The following is a 20,067-nucleotide window of genomic DNA, read 5'->3' on the forward strand; positions in this document are numbered from 1 at the left end:
GCGAGGCCAGACACAGGCTGATGCCCTGGGCAAGGCCCAGTGGCGGGGGCGGGGCCTATGGGCGGGGCCTAAAGGAGGCGGGGCCGAAGGAAGGTGGGGCCAGGGGCCGGCTGGGAGGGAGGCGGGTATCAGAGAAGGGGGCGGGGCCTACAGAATGGGCGGGTCCTGGAGCCGGGGGTGTGGGAGGCCGAGGCAGGAGCGTAGCCAGGGAGGCGTGGGGAGGCGGGGCTGGTGTATGGACGGGGTAGGAGAAGGGCGTGACAGAAAGGTGGCAGTCCTAGGAACCAAGGCGGGGGCGGGGCCTGGCGGGGCGGGTCCTGGAGGTGGGGCCGGGCCGGGAGGCGGGGGCGAGGCCTGGAGGCGGGGCCGGGCCTGGAGGCGGGGCCGAGAACAGGAGGTGATCTGCAGCGGGGCGGCCCAGAGCCCTAACCTTCAGACCAGGCAGCGCGCAGCATGGGGCCTTTACCACGGACCCTGGAGCTCTTCTACGACGTGTTGTCCCCCTACTCGTGGCTGGGTTTCGAGGTGACTCAGGGATGCAGGGCGGGGACGGGCCGCGGACCGGGGTCCCTGGGCGATCCGGAAGCCTGGCGGGGGTGGGGTAAACACCCCACAAAAGCCCCGGAGAGCCAGGACCGCTACTTCCACCCGGCGACAGATGGGGGTGGGGCAGGCTGGGGCAGGGTCTGTGGGGCGCTGGCCGTGAATAATTTGCCCGGTGTGAGTTTCACGCCGCCGCCACTGCTCTTAGGCACCCTGGGTTCGGTTCCACCCGAGAACCCGCGCGAGTCCCTGCCTTCCAGGCGCTACGTGTGAGCCCATTGTTGCAGCCACTGTGCCAATCCATCTGGCTCTGCTTTTTGCTGACCCTCCATCTTACCAAGCATGATGCCCTTCTCCAGGGCCTGGGCCTTGCTAATAACTTGAACAAAGTGCGATCACGTGTCCTGAGTCCTTTAGACAGTTTCACTGTCCTGGCTGCTTAGGGACTTTCTGGCCATAATCATTCCGCTACAGATTGGTTTGGGTTTTTTTGGCTTCCGTGGTCATTGTGAACTTTCACTTGCATGTGAGTTCGATTGAAAATTACCATGACTTGGGTCAGGACATCTTGCTTTGGAACACTTTCTAAAAGAGGTCTTTACAGCAGATGTGCCCAGTGCGGTGTGCTGTTTGCTATGACAAAATCAATCTCTTCTCTTTAGCATGAAGTTCATTGTTGGCCCAGTGGCGAGGATTTAGGTTTTCTTTACATTGAGTTGTAATCCATACTGAAGGCTGTAAAAGTCTTTGATCTTCATCAGTAAGTGTTTCAAGCAAGTCATTTTTAATCTGCACTTCAACGACTGTTCCTGAGCCTTCTTCAAGCAGGCAATCCAGCTTGTCAGATCATGTGCTCAGTTTACTGACTGAATAAGTACAGTGTAGGGATACAACCCTGATGTACACCTTTCCTGATTTATTTTTAAAGATCATTTTATTGGGGGCTCTTACAGCTCTTATAACAATCCATCATATCATCATATCACTCATATCAAGCATATCTGTACCAATTTTGCCATCATTATTTTCTAAACTTTTATTTTCTATTTGAGCCCCTGGTATCAGCTCCTCTTTTTTCGCTCCCCCACCCCCACCCTCATGACCCCTTCATAAATTAACATTATTATTTTCATATATTACACCGACTGACTCCCTCCCACCCCACCCCCACACCTGTTCTGTTGATTGTCTCCCCCGGGGGTGGGCACTCCCCACCTTCCCACTACCCTCCTGGTATGGCTACTCCCATTCCGTTCCTGAGCGGTTTATCTGACCTGGATTCCATGTGTCCTGAGCTCTTATCTGTACCTGTGTACATGCTCCAGTCTAGCCTGCAGTGAAAGGCAGGACTGGGGTCATGACAGTGGAGGGTGAGGAAGCCTCAAGGAACCAGAGGAATATTGTGTGTTTCATCTGTGCTATACTGCACCCTGGTTGACTCATCCCTTCCTTGTGACCCTTCTGTGAGAGTATTTTGTCTACAGATGGCTTTGGAGTCTGCTCTGTCCCCCCCCCCCCCCCGTTCTCAACAATGTTTGTTTGTGGCCTTCTGATGCCAGTTACCCGATCCGTAGACACCTCATGATCCACAGGTTGGTGTGCTGCTTCCATGTGGCCGTCTTGCTTCTGTGCTAGATGGCCTCTTGTTTAACTTCAAGCCTTTAAGACCCCAGACGCTGTATCTTTTGCCAGCCGGGGATGGTTCCCTTTCCGATTCTGAACCATGCTTCTTCCAGTTGTTCTTTTAGAAAGACCGCCGCTTGGTCTATGTACAGATTCTTCATGAGAGTGTTCTGGAATTCCCATTCTTGATGTTAACCATAATTGGGTATGATAACATAGTTTAGTAGCTTTGCATCAAAGCAATAAAATACAAGTAAACATCTTTCTGGTCTTCTCTACTTTCAAACAAGATCCACTTGACCTCCGTAATGATAGCCCTCATCCCACATCCTCGTCTCAGTTGGGCTTGAAATTCCCAGCTGCCTGCCGATGTGCCGCTGTAACCATCTTTGTGTGATCTAAAGCAAAATTTTCTAAAGGAGCTCTGCTGGTGTAGTGGTTATCGGTTGGACTAACTGTGGCAGTTCAAAACCACCAGCCACTCCCTGGCAGAAAGATGAGATTGTCTAATCCTGTAAAGAGTTTCAGTCTCAGAAACCCACAGGCATCAGTTCTACCCTGTCCTAGAGCATCACTACGAGTCTGAATCAACTCAATGGCAGTGAGTTCTATATGGAGCAAATCACGGTGTGTGAAGTTGATGCTATTGTTTAATAAGGTTCACATACTCCAGGGTCACCTTTCTTTGGAATGGTGGGTCTCTTCCAGTCAAGTGACCGCGTTGCTATCATCCAGATGTCTTGGCAGAGACCAGCGAGTGCTTCCAACATTGCATGTTCACAGAGACAGCTCCTTTGCTCTCCTGCCAATTCCTGGATCCTTGTTTTTGCCAATGCCTTCGGTGTAACTTGGACTTCTTCCTTCAACACCATTGGTCTTAAATCACATACCAGTGATTGAATGGAAATGATTGAATGCAACCAGTCGTTTGGGGCACAGCGGCCTTGTGTATTCTTTGTGTCTTCATTGGATGCCTTCCTCCTGTGTTGTTCAATGTGTTGCCTGTAGACTCTTACAATCGTGCGGCTCAAGGCTTGGAGTGTCAATTATACAAATGCACACGCAGGAGGTCACTTCCCGTGGTTCGTGGAAAAATAAATATTTAAAGAAATGGAATTGGTCCACTACCTTTTTGAAGGCCTCTTTTGCCTGTGTGCCCCTCACCCCCTGCAGGCTGGATGGGAGTGTGCAGAGTGTTAACTATCTATGATGTAACTTCTTTTCAATGCAACTACAATGTTGCGAAGGACTGCAGCCGGGGCGCAGCCAATTCCATTTTGGCTGAATGGAATGAACTGGCTTGTGGAATTGTCCATGGATGCCGGGTACACCTTCTACAAAAAGAATAATTTGTAGCAATGTTCTACAACAAACAACAGAAATGAGCCAGCCATGTCAAGTTCTAGAGAAGCCCATCCCAGACAGTCTGCCTCCAGGACAAATGGACTGTCGCTCAAGTTGCCTGAAGTGGCTCCTACTCGCACCTGCTCTTGACCCCTGTCTTGTGACAAATGCCGTACTTCTAAAGTGGACACGTGCAGAGACGTCAGACAAGCAACTGCCATCATCAGAAAGCTACAACACATCGCTACAGCGCCTTAATCTCTTTCATCACAACAATGGTGAGGATGGACGGCGCAGGACCAGGCGGGGTCTCCTTCTGTTGTACATCAAGCTGTGGTGAGTCGGCGCAGGCTCAAGGGCGCCCACCACCACCAACAGGTGATCGTGGACATTTCTTTGTGTTGTTTGCTCTTGTGCAGTTGTGATTCCATCCCAATGAGGCTGCTGCACAGTATTGACTTGCAAACACACAAGGATTGGCAGTCGAGTCTTCTTTGACTCGCGGTTTGCAGGTCGAGGACTTTTGAGGGTCTTTAGGGCCAAAGAGGTGTGTGCCGATGTGCAGTGTGTCATCACTGGGTTTAGGGATCTGCCTAAAGCTATTTCAACTCTGGGAACTAGCCATACTGGCTCCATGAACGCCCTCGCCCGAAGCTGTTCGTTCCTGTTATACCACCAGCTGGATCCTCTGTGAAATGCAGCAGAGTCCATCCAGCAGATGCCCAGCTGAACAGAACACCGCCGGGCCCTGCGCCTCCTCACACGGCTTTGGGTTCATTGTTGCAGCCGCGGACCGTGTCAATCCAACTTGTCAACCTCCTTCCTCTCTTTCCCTGCTCCTCTGCTTTACCGAGCGTGACGGCCCTTTCCAGGGCCTGGGGCAATATGGCAAGAGCTAGCCTAAACAGCACCCCCCCACACACACCTCTTGTTATTAGGAAGAAAATGTCTGTTCCCAAGAGACCTGTGGAGAGAAGGGCTCTCGGCTACACGGCACGGGGGCTGGAGGCAGCAGGCTTCAGGGAAGGGGTTGAGTGGTTGGTGCCTTAGAACTTGAGCTCACCCTCGTGAATTTCCAGCGGGCACGGCCTCACTCTCTGGAGCTGGTGCCCCGCCAGGCCCCTTGCTCTGGGTCCTGTCTGGTTGGCATCCCTGGGGCTCTGCGCCTGTGCTTGCCATGTCTGCTGGAAATCAGGCCACCTCCCCACCCTGCAAGGGACTGAGCAGGAGGCCCAGGCCCAGGAGCAGTGTGGGGCCCCTGGATCTCGGGGCTGCGGAGGGTCTGCCCTTCCAGACAGCACTCCTCAACCCCAGATCCACGCCTCTGCAACTGGCCTGCTGGCCTTGTCTCCGGCCTGGCAGTGACCCCCCACCCCCACCCCTCGCAGATTCTATGCCGCTACCAGCACCTGTGGAACGTGGACCTGCATCTTCGTCCATGCCTCATCGGGGGCATCATGAAGGACAGCGGTAGGCCATGCCCCGACCCCCCTCCCCACTAGGGTTCACAACTCCTATCTCTTACCAGCCTGCCCCCCACCATCCCACCCACAGGAAACAAGCCCCCCGCCCTGCTTCCCAGCAAAGCGCAATACTTGGCCACAGACCTCAAGAATCTGCGGGAGCACTACCAGGTCCCTATCTCCTTCCCCAAGGATTTCTTTGCCGTAATCCTTGAAAAAGGTGCTGGGGAAGGTGGGGAGGGGTTGTGCTCAGGAGGGGCCCTCTGAAGTGTCAGGGTCATTGCCAGGGTGCGGGAAGGGCGGGAGAGCACTGACAGGAACAGGCAGGACACCCCAGTGAACCTGAGGGGTCTCTGAGTACCTTGCCCACAGGGAGCCTGTCGGCCATGCGGTTCCTGACGGCCGTGCACCTGGAGTGCCCCGAGATGCTGGAGAAGACGTCTCGAGAGCTGTGGATGCGTGTCTGGTCCAGGGTGAGCACCGGGACCGTGGGAGACCTCTGGCCCCTCCCCAGGCTCCTTGGCTGGCCCCCAGATGGCCGGGCGCACCCCCCCCCACACACACACACCCTCTTCTCCCTCTGCTCCCAGGATGAAGACATCACAGAGCCCCAGAGCATCCTGGCGGTGAGTGCCCTCCCCGCCATCCTCTCCCCAGGAGGCTGAGAGGACCCCACCTTGGGGAGGGAGATGGACAGATGCCTGCTCACTGGGCAGAGCAGCCACGGTGACGTCAAGGGAGAAGGGCATTCATGTTTGAGGGGACAAGTGACTGACAAGACAGAACCAAGAGAACCCCCCCTCCCTCAGCAATGGAAGGGAGCACATGCACTGGTGGGTGGCGTCGGTGGAGAGGAGACAGCACTGGCCCCCTGGAGGTCAGGAGGCAAGGCTTGACCCACCGGACGCTGCCCAGACCGCCCCACACGTCCTGAAGAGGGCTTTGTGGTTAGACACTGCCCACTGGGTTCTGACTCACACGATGCCCGTGCCCTAAGGGGAAACCACCACCTGGTCCTGCACCAACCTCATGTTGGGACGCTTGAGCCCGTCATTGCAGCCACCGTGCCAATCATTTCATTCGGAGTCTTGCTCTTTTTCACTGACCCCGCTGCTTTACCAAGCGAGAAGGACATCCTTCTCCAGGGACTGGGCCCTCCTGGCAACATGTCCAAAGCTCGTGAGATGAAGCGTCTCCCTCCTCACTGCTCCCAAGGCAGATCTCTTTGCTTTGCTGGCAGTCCCTGGTGTATCTACTCCATAGTCTTTCCCAGTGTCCTACTCCAAAGGCATCGGTGCTTCCTTAGCCATCCTTATGCTTTGCCCAGTGTGCGCACACCTTGGAGGTGACAGAAAGCACCGCAGCTCAGATCAGGCCCATTTGAGTCCTCCTGTTTAGGGGCATCTTTAGGGGGCGTCTTGTGCGACAGTTGTTCCCATGCAACACATCATTAGGACTCTGGCCTGATGCTTCAAGCCAGGTTTGTTCACAAGCATGGGGACCCCTGGAAACAGCTCTGAACACAGACAGCCCTGCGGGGCATCGACGGATGGAGCTCACGAGCACATTTCTTCTGAGAGTCATTTCCTTGGGAAATACAGAGCCTATAAATAATACCATTAGCCGCGGGGTGACCCTCGAGCTTCAGCATGGGACGGTGCCCCCACAGCATCTTCAGTGGCCCCTATTTCAGAAGCAGGTAGCCAGGTATCTCCTCTGCAGCACTACTGGGCAGACCACCCTGGCTCACAGCGAAGTATCCCAACCGCAGGCACCCTGGTGGCACAGGGATGGCATGCTGGACCACTAACTGCAAGGTCCGTGGTATGAAACCACCAGCTGCTCCAAGGGCGAGAGATGAGGCTTTCTACTCCCCGTAGAGTTATGGTCTCAGACACCCACAGGGGCTGTTCTACCCTGCCCGCCAGGGTCACTAGACATCGGAAATGACTCGATGGCGGTGAGTTTTGTTTTTGTTTCCCTGTTTATCTTCGCCACTGGTGTCTCCAGGGTGGCTTTTATGAATGAGTCTGAGCATGTGGACTCGGCCGGTCCCACAGAAGTTAAATGTGCAACATGAAAACCAGCCAGGACCGCCCCTCCTGTGCTTGTTGTCTGGGCAGCAAATTAGATGAATAAGATTTAGCTTAATATTTGACCATCATTCCCCACGCCAACTTAAACACCCACGAAGCACGAGTCTTAGTGGTCACCCAACCGTCCATGCGGTGGACTTAATTTTGTTTGCTTAACAACTCTCCCCTCTCACCAAGCCTTCTCTCTGGGAAGCAGACCCCTGGAGAAGCCGAACCCAAAGCAAATGCCCATTACAAGGCCTGGCTTTACAAGGACTTGTGTGTCCCTCCTGGTAGGACGTCTGGGGGGTGGGGGTGGCCGCTCAACCTGGCACTTCGTAAATCCACCTGCCCCTTGACAGAGCTGCTCCAGAAGCAGGTGGGTGCCTGGTCCTTGGAAAGCTCCCCTGAGAGATATTTGAATGTGTGTCCAAGATTGAGCACACCGGAGCAAGGACAGCAGAGCCATTCTGGAGTCCCCAGAGTCTGCTGAAGCAGCCTTGCTCCCTGGGAATTCCATGGGGGTTAGGCCCAGCGCTCTCCCCCAGGCTTCCGAGACACCCAGGGATTGTTGGGAGTGACCGATGGAGAGATGAAACTGGGCTTCTGAGGGCAGGAACTCGGAGGCTATTGGCCTGGCCTCCTAAGCTGCTCCGCTCTTGGCAGCGTGGCTTCCTCTCGGACCGCAGGGTCTGTGAAAGGAGATGGACCGATTGGTGTCGAAAAGGCCTCCTGCAGACACCTGCCCCTTCCCACCTGTCTGGGGGTCCCAGGATTTCTGAGCTCTTCTTGGTGGGAATAGGCAGGATGACCCCACCCTGAAGACTTGGGGGCAGACAATAGAAGGAACATTCACTCCCTTGAGCCCCCTACCTTCTGACGCAGAGACATGGGTGCTCCCCCGCCTCTCACTCTACCCCCCACCACCACCACCCCCCCAGGCTGCAGAGAAGGCTGGGATGTCCCGAGAACAAGCCCAAGGGATTCTGGAAAAGATATCCTCCCCCACGGTGAAGAACCAGCTCAAGGAGAGCACAGCGGCTGCCTGCAAATATGGGGTGAGCACCCCACCTTGGTATTCCTAGCCCTGAGGTTCTGGGGTTCCCCACACGCAGGGGCCCTCCCCAGCTCAGGAGAGGGAGGGCAGGAGCTTTGAGCTGACACCACCAAGAACCTCCGGAGGGTCTAGGCCCGCTGGCAACGCTGGCTCTGGGTTTCAGCCCCAACGGTCACTGCCATCCTAGCCCCCACCCCTCTGTCCCCAGGCCTTTGGGCTGCCCGTCACCGTGGCCCACGTGGAAGGGCAGACCCACATGCTGTTTGGCTCTGATCGCATGGAACTGCTGGCGTTCCTCCTGGGTAAGGCAAAGGTCAAGGGCAGCTGCCTCTGCCTGCTGACTGGCAGGGTGCCCAGGTGACGTGGGTCCTGGCAGGAGGGCAGCTTGCCCTCTGGGCCTGGAGGAGGTCACTGACCCCTAACATTGCCTCCCTTGGACCCCTGAGAGCCCTGGGGGGCAGGGATTCACAGGAGGCCCTGGAGGGCTGACGGGTTCCCCTCTTCCAGGAGAGAAGTGGATGGGCCCTGTGCCTGCAGCCTCCCACGCCAGAATGTAGGCACACCCAGGACGGGGAGCAGACCATGGTCCTGTTCTCCAAAGACCATGCGGGTGGTCTTCCTGGGGACTCCAAGTGCCTGCATTTGGGGTCTGCCTCACAAATAAACTTCAGACATGCATAGACCGTCCAGTCTCGGCTGTCCTGTCCTATCTGCCCTGCCCCCATACACATACCAATCCCTCACCGCCCACTCCTGCCCTGGTTCTTGGCAGCAGCTGCCTCTCAGGAGAGGGGAAAAGGCAAGAGGCAGGAAACCATGCCAGCTGCCAGTTGTACCAGACTCTGACCTAGGAACCTCGGCCCAGGCACTGGCTGCGCCGGCCAGGGAACTATAGCCAGGCTTTCCCTCCCCTTGGGCTGTACCCTGGCCTGCTTTTGGCCTGGGCCCCTCCGAGGTCAGCATCAGGTGCTGACCCCACTGGGTGCCCCATTGGAACCCGGGGAGTGGCGTGGGAACCTGCCTGGTTCCCAGTTCCTGCCTGGCTGCCTTGCTGACACTCCCTCCCTGATTGCTTTCCATCTTACTCTCCCACGTCTGTCTGTCTGTGGGTCCCAGCACACTTGTCTCCCACCTCTCCTGGGGAGCCGGGGTCCCACTCAAGAACACACCACCAATAGCACTTCCCTGCTTCTACACATGCACCCAGGGACCCGGCACCTGGCAGTGATTCCAGGCCACAGCCACCCTGGAGGGCCCAGAACAGACCTTCCTGTCCATGCCTGTCCATCTTCACCCCTGCTGACAGTCACCCCTTTCTCCTGCAGAGAGCTGGTAGATCAGACAGGACACCTTCAGTCAGCAGCTGAGCACTGCAGCCCTGTGCAACCAGGGCTCAATGCAGAACGTGGCATCCCACACCCATACCCATGGCCCCGGGTTTGTTCCCACTCAGTGACCCTGGATGACAGCCCCCTCAGGTGTCCAGACTCCCAAGTCAGTTGCAGGGCTCAGTGAGGCCCCGCCAGGACCCCACACGAGGAGTGTGTAGCCTTGAGAAAGACAAACACAAAACTCAGCGCTGTAGCCCCGACTGTGAGCCCCAGAGGCTGAGCCATCTGCGTTGACTTGCTAGCCGCAAGGTCACCAGTTGGAAACCACCAGCGGCTCCACGGGAGAAGGACAAGGCTTTGTGCTCCCCTCAAGAGTGAGGTAGTTAGTTTATTGTGCCAACCTGGCCGATAAACACATGGGGGGTTAATTGAAGGCCGGAGGGATAAATGGCTCGGTGAGCCTCGCCTTTCTAGTTCTATGGTCTCTTGCTTTCTGATGGTCAGACCAGTGTGCAGCTGCCTTAGCCAGTTCCCTGCTTTAGCTGGCAAGGCTCACTTCTTCCAAGACATCCCTGAGGGGAAGCCACATGGACCTACCCCAATGCAACCCTGGAGCAGCCGCGTGGAGACCCCTGCCAGTGCTGAGATGTTTACATATTCACTGATTTGGCATCTGTTTTGTGAGATGGAGGAGGACTTCGTGGATTGGTGTTGGACATATGGGTTAATGGGTTAATGTTGGACTTGTGGGCTTGGGCAGCACTGGGTTGGGATGTTTTCTTGATGTGCACTTAACCTTTATAATGAGTTTCTGTGGATTTGTTTCTAAAGTACCCAAACTAACACTAAGAGCCACCGACTTGGCAGCCCTGAGGGGCAGTTCTACCCTGTCCTGTAGGGTGGACTCGGGGGCAGTAAGTTTGGTTAGAGCCTCAAGTGAAAGCACAGCGTCAGAACCACAGAAAGCAGAGGGCAGAGGGCAGAGGGCAGCCACGTCGAAGGACCCAGGTCTTGTCGGATGGCCCGGAGGGCAGTGCGTTCCGTTTGGTTTGTGTGACAGCAGGCAGAAGGTGGCTCTGAAGGGTGACCCCTCCTGAGTGCAGTGTTCCTGGCTGCCTCAGGGAGCCTGCCTCAGGGAGACCTTTCCAGAACAACTGGGAATGCTAATTGCCTATGATGTGGGCTGGAGCAAAGATAGGGTGTCCAAGACTGCCTTCCTTCTGTACCTCAGACTGACCCACTCAGCACATGAACCCGAAATGTTTGTTGATCCCAAGTGTGAGAGCTCGCTGTTATTTAGGGCCTGGAGGACAGGTCCCCTGCCAGAGGGGAAGGGGAAGAGGTAGGTGTGTGTGTGTGTGTGTGTGTGTGTGTGTGTGTGTGCTGAGGCTGCAGATCATCATGGGAGCAGACAACCTCATTGTTCTCTCAGAGAGTGGCTGGTGGGTTTGAACCGCCAACCTGGCAGCAGTCCACCACATCCTCGACTCCTTCATCACGTCCAAGGAAAGACAAGAATCACAAAATCCAGGAGGGAGAGTTGTCACAGGGATCGATCAGCTTCTGTGCCCCGGTTGCCTTCAGAGGTGGCCGAGACTCCAGGACAGGGGTTGTTTGTGGGGAAGCATTCTAGATCAGGGTTTGGGCCGCCTGAGATGTGCTTTCATCAGCACTCGGGATAAACCCCAAAAACCCAAACTCATGCCGTCTCATCCCCACCGACTCGTAGCCACCCCAGAGGACAGGGTAGAACCGCCCCTGTGGGTTTCTGAGACTGTCACTCTTAAAGGGAGTAGAAAGTCCTGTGTTTCTCCCGGGGAGCAGCTGGTGGTTTCAAACTGCTGACCCTGCGGATCGTGGCCCAATGCATAAACACTGTCCCACTGGGGCTCCTTAGTCAGGGGTCGGATGGCCCATGCTGAATCTGCATTTTATCCTAGACACCCTGCACTTCGAAACAAAAGGCTTGCTCTGAAAGCCAACACCGCTAGTTGCTTTCATACACAAGGGTGTCCAAGTGTAAGTGAGCCAAGGCCTGCAGCTGACGGTGCAGAAATATGTTCCTGCAACAAACTGTGAGATGAAATGCACTTCGCTAGCCACAAGACATCTCTTGACTTCATTGCCCCATTGAGAGAACCTGTGTAGCATGTGGAGAACTTAGGACTCTGAACACACTGATGAGCATCAGGAAAAGATGGACCACTCAGAAAGAAACTGAGTAGAAGATGCGGTGTTTTCACGGATGGGTCGGACAATAGGCACCTGCTTCATCGTCATCGCACTTGTGCGATGCGCGGCATTCTTCTGTGTGTGTGCACCAGGGTCTCTCCGGCCACGCTTCTCCTGATGCACACAGGGCTGTTTCCGTCTTCTTGCTGTCGTGAACAGTGCTGCGATGGGCTTGGGTGTGAAGCACCTCCTGGAGTGGGTAGTGGGGTGCCAGCCCTCATAACCGAATGGATCCAAAGGGCAATTGTGTAATTGAGGGGTAAGTTAAAGAGACTTCAGGAGCCAGGCCCGGGCAGAGAGTCAGTAATGTAATCTCACAAGTTGATAGATTTTCGGGCATACAGTTTATGGTATGTGTATACTTAACAGGGAGGGGTTGCACTAGAGTCATGCATGTGACAGGAAGGGGACAAGCTAGGGGTATACATGCAATTGGAAGGGGAGGCACACATGTGACGGGAAGGCACATACATAACAAGATGGGCAGGCTCCAGAGTCAAGAGGGCAGCCTAACCTTGATCTTCCCTGAGCTGTGCGGACTCTCCTCTCAGGGAACAATCTCTGATCGGTACCAGAAGAGAGCGGGCCCTGCTTGGGGTGGGACAGACAATAGGGTCGGATTGTCTTAGATGGCAGACCGCCTCCAGGCAGATAGCTTTCAAGTAGTTGACCTTTGAGCACATAGTAAGGACCATGTGTTAGCAGATAACACCTTAAATTTGGCAACATTCTGGGGGGACATTAAGGGGAATAACTTTTACTTAAGAGAACGTGAGTGGGATGCATCTCCAACTTACGAACATGAAGGTTCCCTCCCTCCACTAGAGCCCCAGTTTCCTGAATGTACAGCATTGAGTTTGTCCATACACTCTCTTCCGGGCCTTCAATTTCCCACAGCGGGTGGTCTCAGAGAACATGGTGCCAAGTGGAATCCAACCCAGTAACGCAACTGACTGCCAACTAGTCAATTCTGTCTCCTAGCAACCCTGTAGGACAGGGTAGAACTGACCCTGTGGGTTTCCCAAACTAAATCTTTACGGTGTAGGAAAGCCTTGTCTTTTTCCCTTGGAGCAGCTGGTGGTTTCAAACTGCTGGTCTTACAGTTATTAGCCCAACACGCAGCCCAAAGCAGACAGTACCAGAAAGATGTTTGCTGGCATTACATTGACTATGCAAAGGTACTGGACTGTGGGACTCCCAGCGAGGAGACCACCTCCAAGCCTAGTGGACCCGCGCTGCTGTCAGCCACAGTTCTGCACTGAGCTCGAGCCTGCTGTGGGAAGAAGATGGTGTTCTGCATGGACTGACAGCACAGTGTGTTACCCTGTTTCCCTGAAAGTAAGACATCCTCAAAAATAAGACCTACTCACAGTTACCTCTCACTGAAATATAAGGCATCCCCTGAAAATAAGACCTTCCTGGAAATAAGGCCCCGAAGCTACCTTAACGCTGGACCCTGACCAGACCGGTGGGCACCACTACACAGCTCACTGTTGGCTGTAGTGCAGCCGGAGCAGACAGGAAGTGCAAGGTCTCTTAATAAAACAATAAATGTGTACTGTATTCTTCATGGAAAAATAAGCCATCCCCTGAAAACAAGACCTAGCGCATCTTTGGAAGCAAACATTAATATAAGACACTGTCTTATTTTCGGGGAAACAGGGTAGTGGTGGACATCCCTCGCCTTCTCGCTCAGCCATGCTTTTCAATTCTCTCCTCCGTTCCTTTCTCTTCAATCGCGCTCAGGCTCCTCAGACCACGAAAGGCTCGTGTCCTTTCAGATTGGCCGTCTGAGGCGGCTCACGGTGCATGGTGTCCAGGTCTCTGCTCAGGAAAACTCCGTGGCCTGAACTAAATATTTTTAAAATGTGGATAAAAAACCACTAATATTGAACACTGCTCTTCCCGCACGCCAAAATGCCTTCCTTCTACTTTAAAACCCCTGACGACTTTATTTCCTACTTCCGCCCACTTTCTTCCTGAGCCACCGCAGGGACACAATGTCGACGTTAACCTGTTGTGCAGTGTGGCAGGCACCTAACACACACGTGCACGCACACACACACACACACCCACATCCAACACATGCACACATACACAACACACACCAACACACACGCACACATACCCAACACACACACACACCAACACCCAACACACACATACTCAACACTCACACCCAACACACACACACGCGCGCGCGCACATGGTTTGGGAAAAATTAAGATTTTTGTGGAAGGTTTTACCTCTGCGGTTTGTCTTCTTTTTTTTGTGTTTATGTTTATGTTTAACCTTTATGAACCAAGATTAAACGCTGTGACGTGTGTGTAGAATAACATGTATGCATGCCTGTGCTCACACAGTGGCTGTTGCTGATAGAATAAAAACCAGCTCTCATTTTCCTAAAAAGACAGAGTCCTGGAGGCACCGAGGGTTGGCTTTGCCATGTGGCCGATGGATTGGGTGTTTTGCTCTGGGAAGATGTATGTTAGAAACCAACGCTAGTGGCCACAGACCCAGGAAGGGGCCAGCAGAGGGTGCTGGCTGGTGAGGGACTGGGGGCAGGAGTCAACACACTGCCCTGCTTGGCCTTGGCTGCAGGTGCCAGTGGTGGGATGGCACCCCCTGCTGTCGGTACTGGGAAGTGCCCAGCTTAGGTTGCGAGGGGCCGGCGGGTGGGGAGCTGGGCCATTCCTACCATGTATAGCTGAGGAGTGTCCCTGCCCATGCCATTCCTGCTGGGCACAGCGTCTTTGTGCTCCTCGGCGGCAGGCATGCACACCTTCCCAACTTTCTGAATATCACTGGGTGACCTTAGTGCCATGGTCTGCGTGGTGTGGTGTCCCGGGCCTGCACATTCACTGGGGAGGGTGACCACACGCAGGACTCAGAAACCGAGGTGCCACAGACCCTTCAAGTTAAGCTGTTGACCCATCTGTGCATGAGGCAAGGGCCGTGGGCTGAAGGTGTGCCGGTCACCTAAGCCCGGGCCTGTGGCCACCGTGCCGCTTGGGAAGCGCATTGCTGTGCTCCACTGACCAGGCCTCACCCCTGCGGAGCAAGACGTCACAGCCAAGCCCGCTGCTCTGGAGTCTGCTCATGGAGACCCTGTAGGACTTCGTAGAGCTCCCCAGGGGGCTTCCCGAGGCTGCCTATCTCCACCGAACCAGACAGCCTCGTCTTCCTCCCAGCAGCGGCTGCTGGGCTCCAACTGCTGACCTGTCGGCTAGGAGTCCAACGTGCCACCGCGGCACTGCCCAGGCTTCTTGACTGCACGAGCAGGGCAGCTCCTTTCTTCCACCCAGCCTCACATACTCACAGAGGCCCTGGTGGCACATTGGCTACAGGTTGGGCTGCTAACTGCAAGGTTGGCCGTTCAAAACCACCAGCTACTCCATGGGAGAAAGATGGGTCTTTCTACTCCCATAAATAGTTACAGTGTTGGAAGCCCACAGGGACACTTCTACCCTGTCGTATGGAGTCGCTGTGAGTCAGCATTGACTGGCTGCAGTGGATCTGGTTTGAGTCTGTGGAGCACACACTTGTTCTGAATCTCTCAGGCTGCTGCTCAGGCTGCTGACACCCAGAGCTTAAGGGTGGGGCCCTTCTCCCAAAAGGACGTGGATCCTTCACACCGGATTTTGGGGTCTCTGCCCAGGGGCCCTTGCCTCTCAGCCAGGATTCCTCCTTAGCGAGGCCTACTTACTCCCATGCACTGCAGGGACCTGGCCCTCCTGAGTGAACTAGAGAGGCCACCTGCCTGCTGGACTGGAGGAAGGGAACTGGTGGGAACAAAATAAAGCCAGCCTACCTCTGTCCACCCCACTTGTTGCCCACTGGCTGACCTGCTCCAAAGGAGCCCCGACACACAGCAGTGAACCGAGCATTGGGCAGTGGACAGAAGGACATGAGGTGGGAACCACACCGCAATAGCAGAAGCACTGGGGACCAGTACCTATGAGCGTGAAGCCCACAGCCACCGGGCTGATGCGGACTGCTAATGACTCTAGCACTAGGTAAAGCTGCCTGTAGAAAGCCTCTTCTTTCTTCTAAAGACCAACTGGAGGCTTTGAACCTCTGACCCTGAAGTTAGCAGTCCGAGACTTGAGGGGTAGGCCTGCTTTGTTACATGGTTGCCATGGTAACAGCATGCTTCCCTAACTGCTCTCTGCTCTGCCATCCTCCCCCACTACATACCACACACACGCACACACACACCCCACACTGTCCCTTGGGGAGCCTGGGGGAGCTCTGTGCCATTTTGTCTACAATTCTGCTGGGCTTGTCCACTGGTAATGCTCCCAGGCCTGGCATCAGGTGTGACCCCCACCTCCTCTGGGCCAAGAACAAAGTAGCCACCTCCTGGCACCCGCCTGACAGACACTCAGCTCCTGGCCTGTACCTAAGGACCAGCGGGTGATCCAGAAAGTGAGGAGACCAGATGGAAAGCAACACCCCATGAGAGCAGCCCCCCTGGCCACCAACATTGCAGCCATGAGTTCCTGTCGGGGGCTCCAAGGGGACTGAGGCGAATCCCTCGGGCTGGAGGGAAAGAAAATTTCCAGGAAGCAGAAAAAGACCTATGCATTAGGAGGGTCTCCTTGGAGATGCCCGGAATGCACCCTTTAGTGGAGACACAGTCGATGCAGTGGGCACTGGGAGGCAGCCCACCAACTGCTGCACTGGGCCAGGGCGTGCAGCGAGTTACTTCAAGTGACTCTTTTAACCACTGTCTTCAAGGAGCCCTGGAGGCCCAATGGCCAGACTGTTGGGCTGCACACTGCAGTTCTAGCCTCCCAAGCCGCTCCTTGGGAGGAAGATGAGGCTGTTTCCCTGATCGTAGAGTGAAAGTCTCAGAAACGTTGCTCTCTGCTCTGCCCTAGGTCTCCCTGAGTGGGAATTGACCACAGTGGCCACAGCCACAGCCATAACCAAAGGAGCCTGGTGGCTATGTGTTGGGCTTCTCACTGCAAAGGTCCCCAGTTCAAAACCATCAGCCGTCTGTGGGAGACCGGCAAAGCTTTCTACTCCCGTAAAGGTTTACAGTCTCAGAGACTCACAGGGGAGTTTTAATCCATCCCGTGGGTCTCGGTGAGCTGGAATCAACTTGATGGCCCTGAGTGTTTATTTGGGGCTGGTGGTACTGTCAGGTAAGAAGTGGACTGCTAACCCCAAATCGTTGGTTCCTTTCTGCCAGCTGCTCCACAGGATGAAGTTGAGGCTATCTGCTCCCATAAAGATGTACAGCCTCAGAAATCCTATATAGGGTATGCAGATAAGGCGTTTGTGGACCAACAAAGAGATTGGACAGTTTGGTGCTCACGCAAATAAGGTACATGAAACACTAGAGAGGAAATCAGTCGATTTTGCATTGCTGCTAGGCTGAAAGGAAACCAACTCCAAAGCAAGAGGGGCCCTATCACCAAGAAAAAAGGGCCAAGGGTGGGGTGTGTCCTTTGAACCTCGGGTCCTTGTGCTGAGAACCACCTAGACCCCAGAGCCAGAACTGTAGCACAGAGATGGCTCCAGACAAAGAAAGTAAGTACAGACAGAAATGGCAGCTGCAGAACCAGGAACCCGAGACCCAGGTGGTGTGGTGGGGTTCCTGGCCCCACAGTGGGGGCTCGGACCTCTGGCAGGAAGCTTGCTGGTCAGGGGTTCCTCCCAGTACTTGTGCTGTGGAGCTTTGATCACACAGGGCAGCAGCCAGGCAGAGAGGCAGGCCAAGGGGAGCCTCTTTTCTCAGGGGCCAGTGGAGCCAAGGGAGCTGGCCTACAGTGAGAGAGTTGGGGGAGGATTTTGTTTACATGTTTCCTGATCCCATCTCTATCCGGAGTTTAGCCTGTTGATCCTTAGCCTAGTCTGCCCCAGTAAACCCCCTAACTGGGAGTGTGGCCATGGTCACCACGTACTCTCAAACACAGCAGGAGCAGAGAGGCCCAGGCCCAGTCAGGGTCAGTGGCTTCCAAACTGGTCAGGAGGTTGGAGGGTGGCGTTATGAATATTGCCTGGAGCTGCAGTGCTGATAAGATCTACACCTCCCAGCCTGGTATGCCATTCTTACAGCCAGGGGCAGGTCTGCAGACAATGGGCAGTGCACAGGAAGGACCTGGGCAGCCAGCCCACCCGAGAGACAGTGGCAAAGGCATCCTGTCCCTGCTACACATGAGGTGGCTGCTTTGTTGGGGGGAGCATTGAGATCCAGGCCCCGGATAGACGCCTGCCTTTAAGGTGAGCTGCTGGGGGTTGAAATGAAATCCCCAGTCCCTTCTAGCTCTGGCTCCAGGTGGAAAGAGCACGGGGAGGGGGTGGAAAGAGCACCTTGGTGGGGGTGGGGCAGCGGAGTGAGCAAAACCAAGAAAAATGCGGGTGAGGCCCAGGAGGTCAGCCAGAGGGTGGAAGAAAACAGGCCAGCTGGATCCAGGACCTAGAATCTGGGGAAGGCAGGTAGGCGGGTCTGCGTGGCACCCTGCCCTCCTCCTGGGTGCTGGCTGGGCCCTGCGCACACAGGTGAGGCAAGCTGGGGCCAGGGCAGGGCGGGTAGGTGGGCAGAGGATCCCTGGGCCCGGTGGGGTTGGGGCTGGCACTCAGATGCAGGGACTCAGCTGTGTGGGTCCTGGATGCCCCAGTGGTTGCTACTTTCAGGGGGAGAGACACTCACCACCCTCTGCAGTCACTGTAGTAACCCTGGGCAACTGACCCACCACAGTCCAGTCGGTTCCAATTCATAATGACCCGAGAGAAGAGAGCGGAACTGCTCCCCAGGACTTCCACGGCAGTCATCCCAGGACGGGGTGGTCAGGTCTTTGTGCCGCTCTTGCTGGGGGTGAACATCCAGTCTTTTGACGTCAGCAGCCTTGTCCTGTGCCCGCTGCGCCTCCAGGACTAACAGGTCACGGCAGCAAGGTTGAAATCCAGTTGCCCACTTGGACCGGGGGCCCAAGGGCCTGCCTGTCCAGGACAGGTGTGAACTGGGCTTTGTCCTCTGCTGCAGGTTTTTTGTCCGAAGATTCTGCGTCTTGTAGCCGTGTCCCTGAGTCCACACACACATTCTGTCTCCTGGAGCAGAAATAGGGCGATGGATGCCTACTGGTGATAACTGAGGGCCTCTGTCCGGCCATGGCGGGAGGCCCAGAGCCATCAGGTGGCAGACCAGCAGCGTCCACTGAATGGGAAATGGGTGAGGGTGGGGAGTGGGGGCTGGGGACTGGAGCTGTAGGGCAGGGAGGAAGGAAATGGGCTGTGGGCTGTGCCTTGAGGTGTGTAGCCAGAACTTCTGGGTCTCTTTCCTGGGTGCTCCACCAGAACCAGGACTAGGGGCTTGGGGGACACCCAAGCTGTACTAGGTCCCTGAGAGGGGAGGCCCTAGATACTGGGGGAGGGAAGCCAGACACAGTCTGCAGGCCCACAAGACTGTGTGTGTGTGTGTGTCTTTGCAGGAGCCGGGGCCATGGTGCCTGGTCAGCAGTGGGGGCACCTGAAGAAGCCGCTCTTTTTTCTGGGTGGCACCTTCTCCCTCTTGGGGTTGGCCTTGCTGGGCATCTGGCCGGCCGCTGCGCCCGGCGTGGCCTACTTCCTCCTGGTGCTGGGAGGCTTCTGTGGGTTTGCGTACCTGGGTGCCTGTGTGCTGGAGCATAGGATGCATTCTGTGCAGGCTGGGAGCCGGGGGTCCTCGGTCAGCATGTGGTGAGTGAAGGCCCCCACAAGCAGGCTTTGCTATCCCCACCCCGGAAAAGCTGGGAGGGGACAGGAGGAGGGGGAGAGGGCTCCTTTCAGAAAACTGCTGGTGACCTCATTTCTCTCCCATCAGGGACAATGAGGCCTTTGAGGTGCCAGTCTACCAGGCGGCCACAGCATTGGGGCCACCTTGCGACCCCCAGGAGTGGGAGAACCCGCCATCCTACAGCAGCGTATATCCTCTGGGTCTGAATGTGGATGAGAGGAGCCATCCAGAGGCACCCCGGAGAGTGGGGCTGGCCAGGAGAGGGGGCTCAGAGGGGTGCCTCAGACGAGCCCCAGTCAGCCTTAGGCTTCGGGGAGCACGGACCGTGTCCACCGATCCTGACTTGCAGACCCTGGGCATGGCCCCCAAACTGGAGCCTCTCACTCCGCCCCCAGGCTACGAGGTCAGCCTCAGTCACCTGGATGATGACAGTGTGTTTTATGAGGACAACAGGGCAGTCCCCTAAACCGCTCTCCCTGCTCGCTGAGATAGTACTGAACCTGCAGAGGGAGGGGTGGGGAGGAAGGATGGCCCAGAGATGCTGGGATGGGGATGCACCAGGCCCTCAGCCTGTGCTGGGGTTCAGAGACACAGGGTCACTCGCAAAGGGTGTCCTGCTAGGACAGGCCTAGTGCACGCGGGGCGACGCCCGTGGGGCCACGCCCCTCGACCCACC

At 55.7% G+C, this 20,067-nt stretch overlaps 2 protein-coding genes across 3 annotated transcripts; both read left to right on the forward strand.

Annotated features, from left to right (window-relative positions):
- The first annotated feature begins 362 nt into the window (after positions 1 to 362).
- Positions 363 to 8,788, forward strand: GSTK1 (glutathione S-transferase kappa 1). 2 transcript variants are annotated; one of them, XM_075558756.1, is made up of 8 exons: positions 363 to 525; positions 4,899 to 4,980; positions 5,065 to 5,193; positions 5,346 to 5,446; positions 5,564 to 5,599; positions 7,990 to 8,106; positions 8,314 to 8,407; positions 8,613 to 8,788. In XM_075558756.1, the coding sequence occupies exons 1-8, from the start codon at positions 454 to 456 to the stop codon at positions 8,660 to 8,662; spliced, it is 681 nt and encodes a 226-aa protein (XP_075414871.1). In that variant the 5' UTR covers positions 363 to 453; the 3' UTR covers positions 8,663 to 8,788. The 2 variants fall into 2 exon arrangements, with proteins under 2 accessions (XP_075414871.1, XP_075414870.1); XM_075558755.1 differs by having other exon boundaries at positions 5,346 to 5,599.
- A 10,330-nt stretch (positions 8,789 to 19,118) lies between these two features.
- TMEM139 (transmembrane protein 139) lies at positions 19,119 to 19,857 on the forward strand. The gene is made up of 2 exons (XM_075557431.1): positions 19,119 to 19,354; positions 19,479 to 19,857. The coding sequence occupies exons 1-2, from the start codon at positions 19,119 to 19,121 to the stop codon at positions 19,855 to 19,857; spliced, it is 615 nt and encodes a 204-aa protein (XP_075413546.1).
- The last annotated feature ends 210 nt before the right edge of the window (positions 19,858 to 20,067 follow it).

The sequence above is a fragment of the Tenrec ecaudatus genome, chromosome 9, assembly GCF_050624435.1.
Source record: "Tenrec ecaudatus isolate mTenEca1 chromosome 9, mTenEca1.hap1, whole genome shotgun sequence".
NCBI classification, from domain to species: Eukaryota; Metazoa; Chordata; class Mammalia; order Afrosoricida; family Tenrecidae; genus Tenrec; species Tenrec ecaudatus.

Bases quoted from the DNA above. Each gene is read 5' to 3' on its own strand.
- TMEM139 (XM_075557431.1), top strand. From the start codon at position 19,119: ATGGTGCCTGGTCAGCAGTGGGGGCACCTGAAGAAGCCGCTCTTTTTT. The intron at 19,355-19,478 runs GTGAGTGAAGGC...CTCTCCCATCAG, and splicing joins GGGTCCTCGGTCAGCATGTG to GGACAATGAGGCCTTTGAGG.
- GSTK1 (XM_075558755.1), top strand. From the start codon at position 454: ATGGGGCCTTTACCACGGACCCTGGAGCTCTTCTACGACGTGTTGTCC. The intron at 526-4,898 runs GTGACTCAGGGA...CACCCCTCGCAG, and splicing joins ACTCGTGGCTGGGTTTCGAG to ATTCTATGCCGCTACCAGCA. The intron at 8,408-8,612 runs GTAAGGCAAAGG...CCCCTCTTCCAG, and splicing joins ACTGCTGGCGTTCCTCCTGG to GAGAGAAGTGGATGGGCCCT.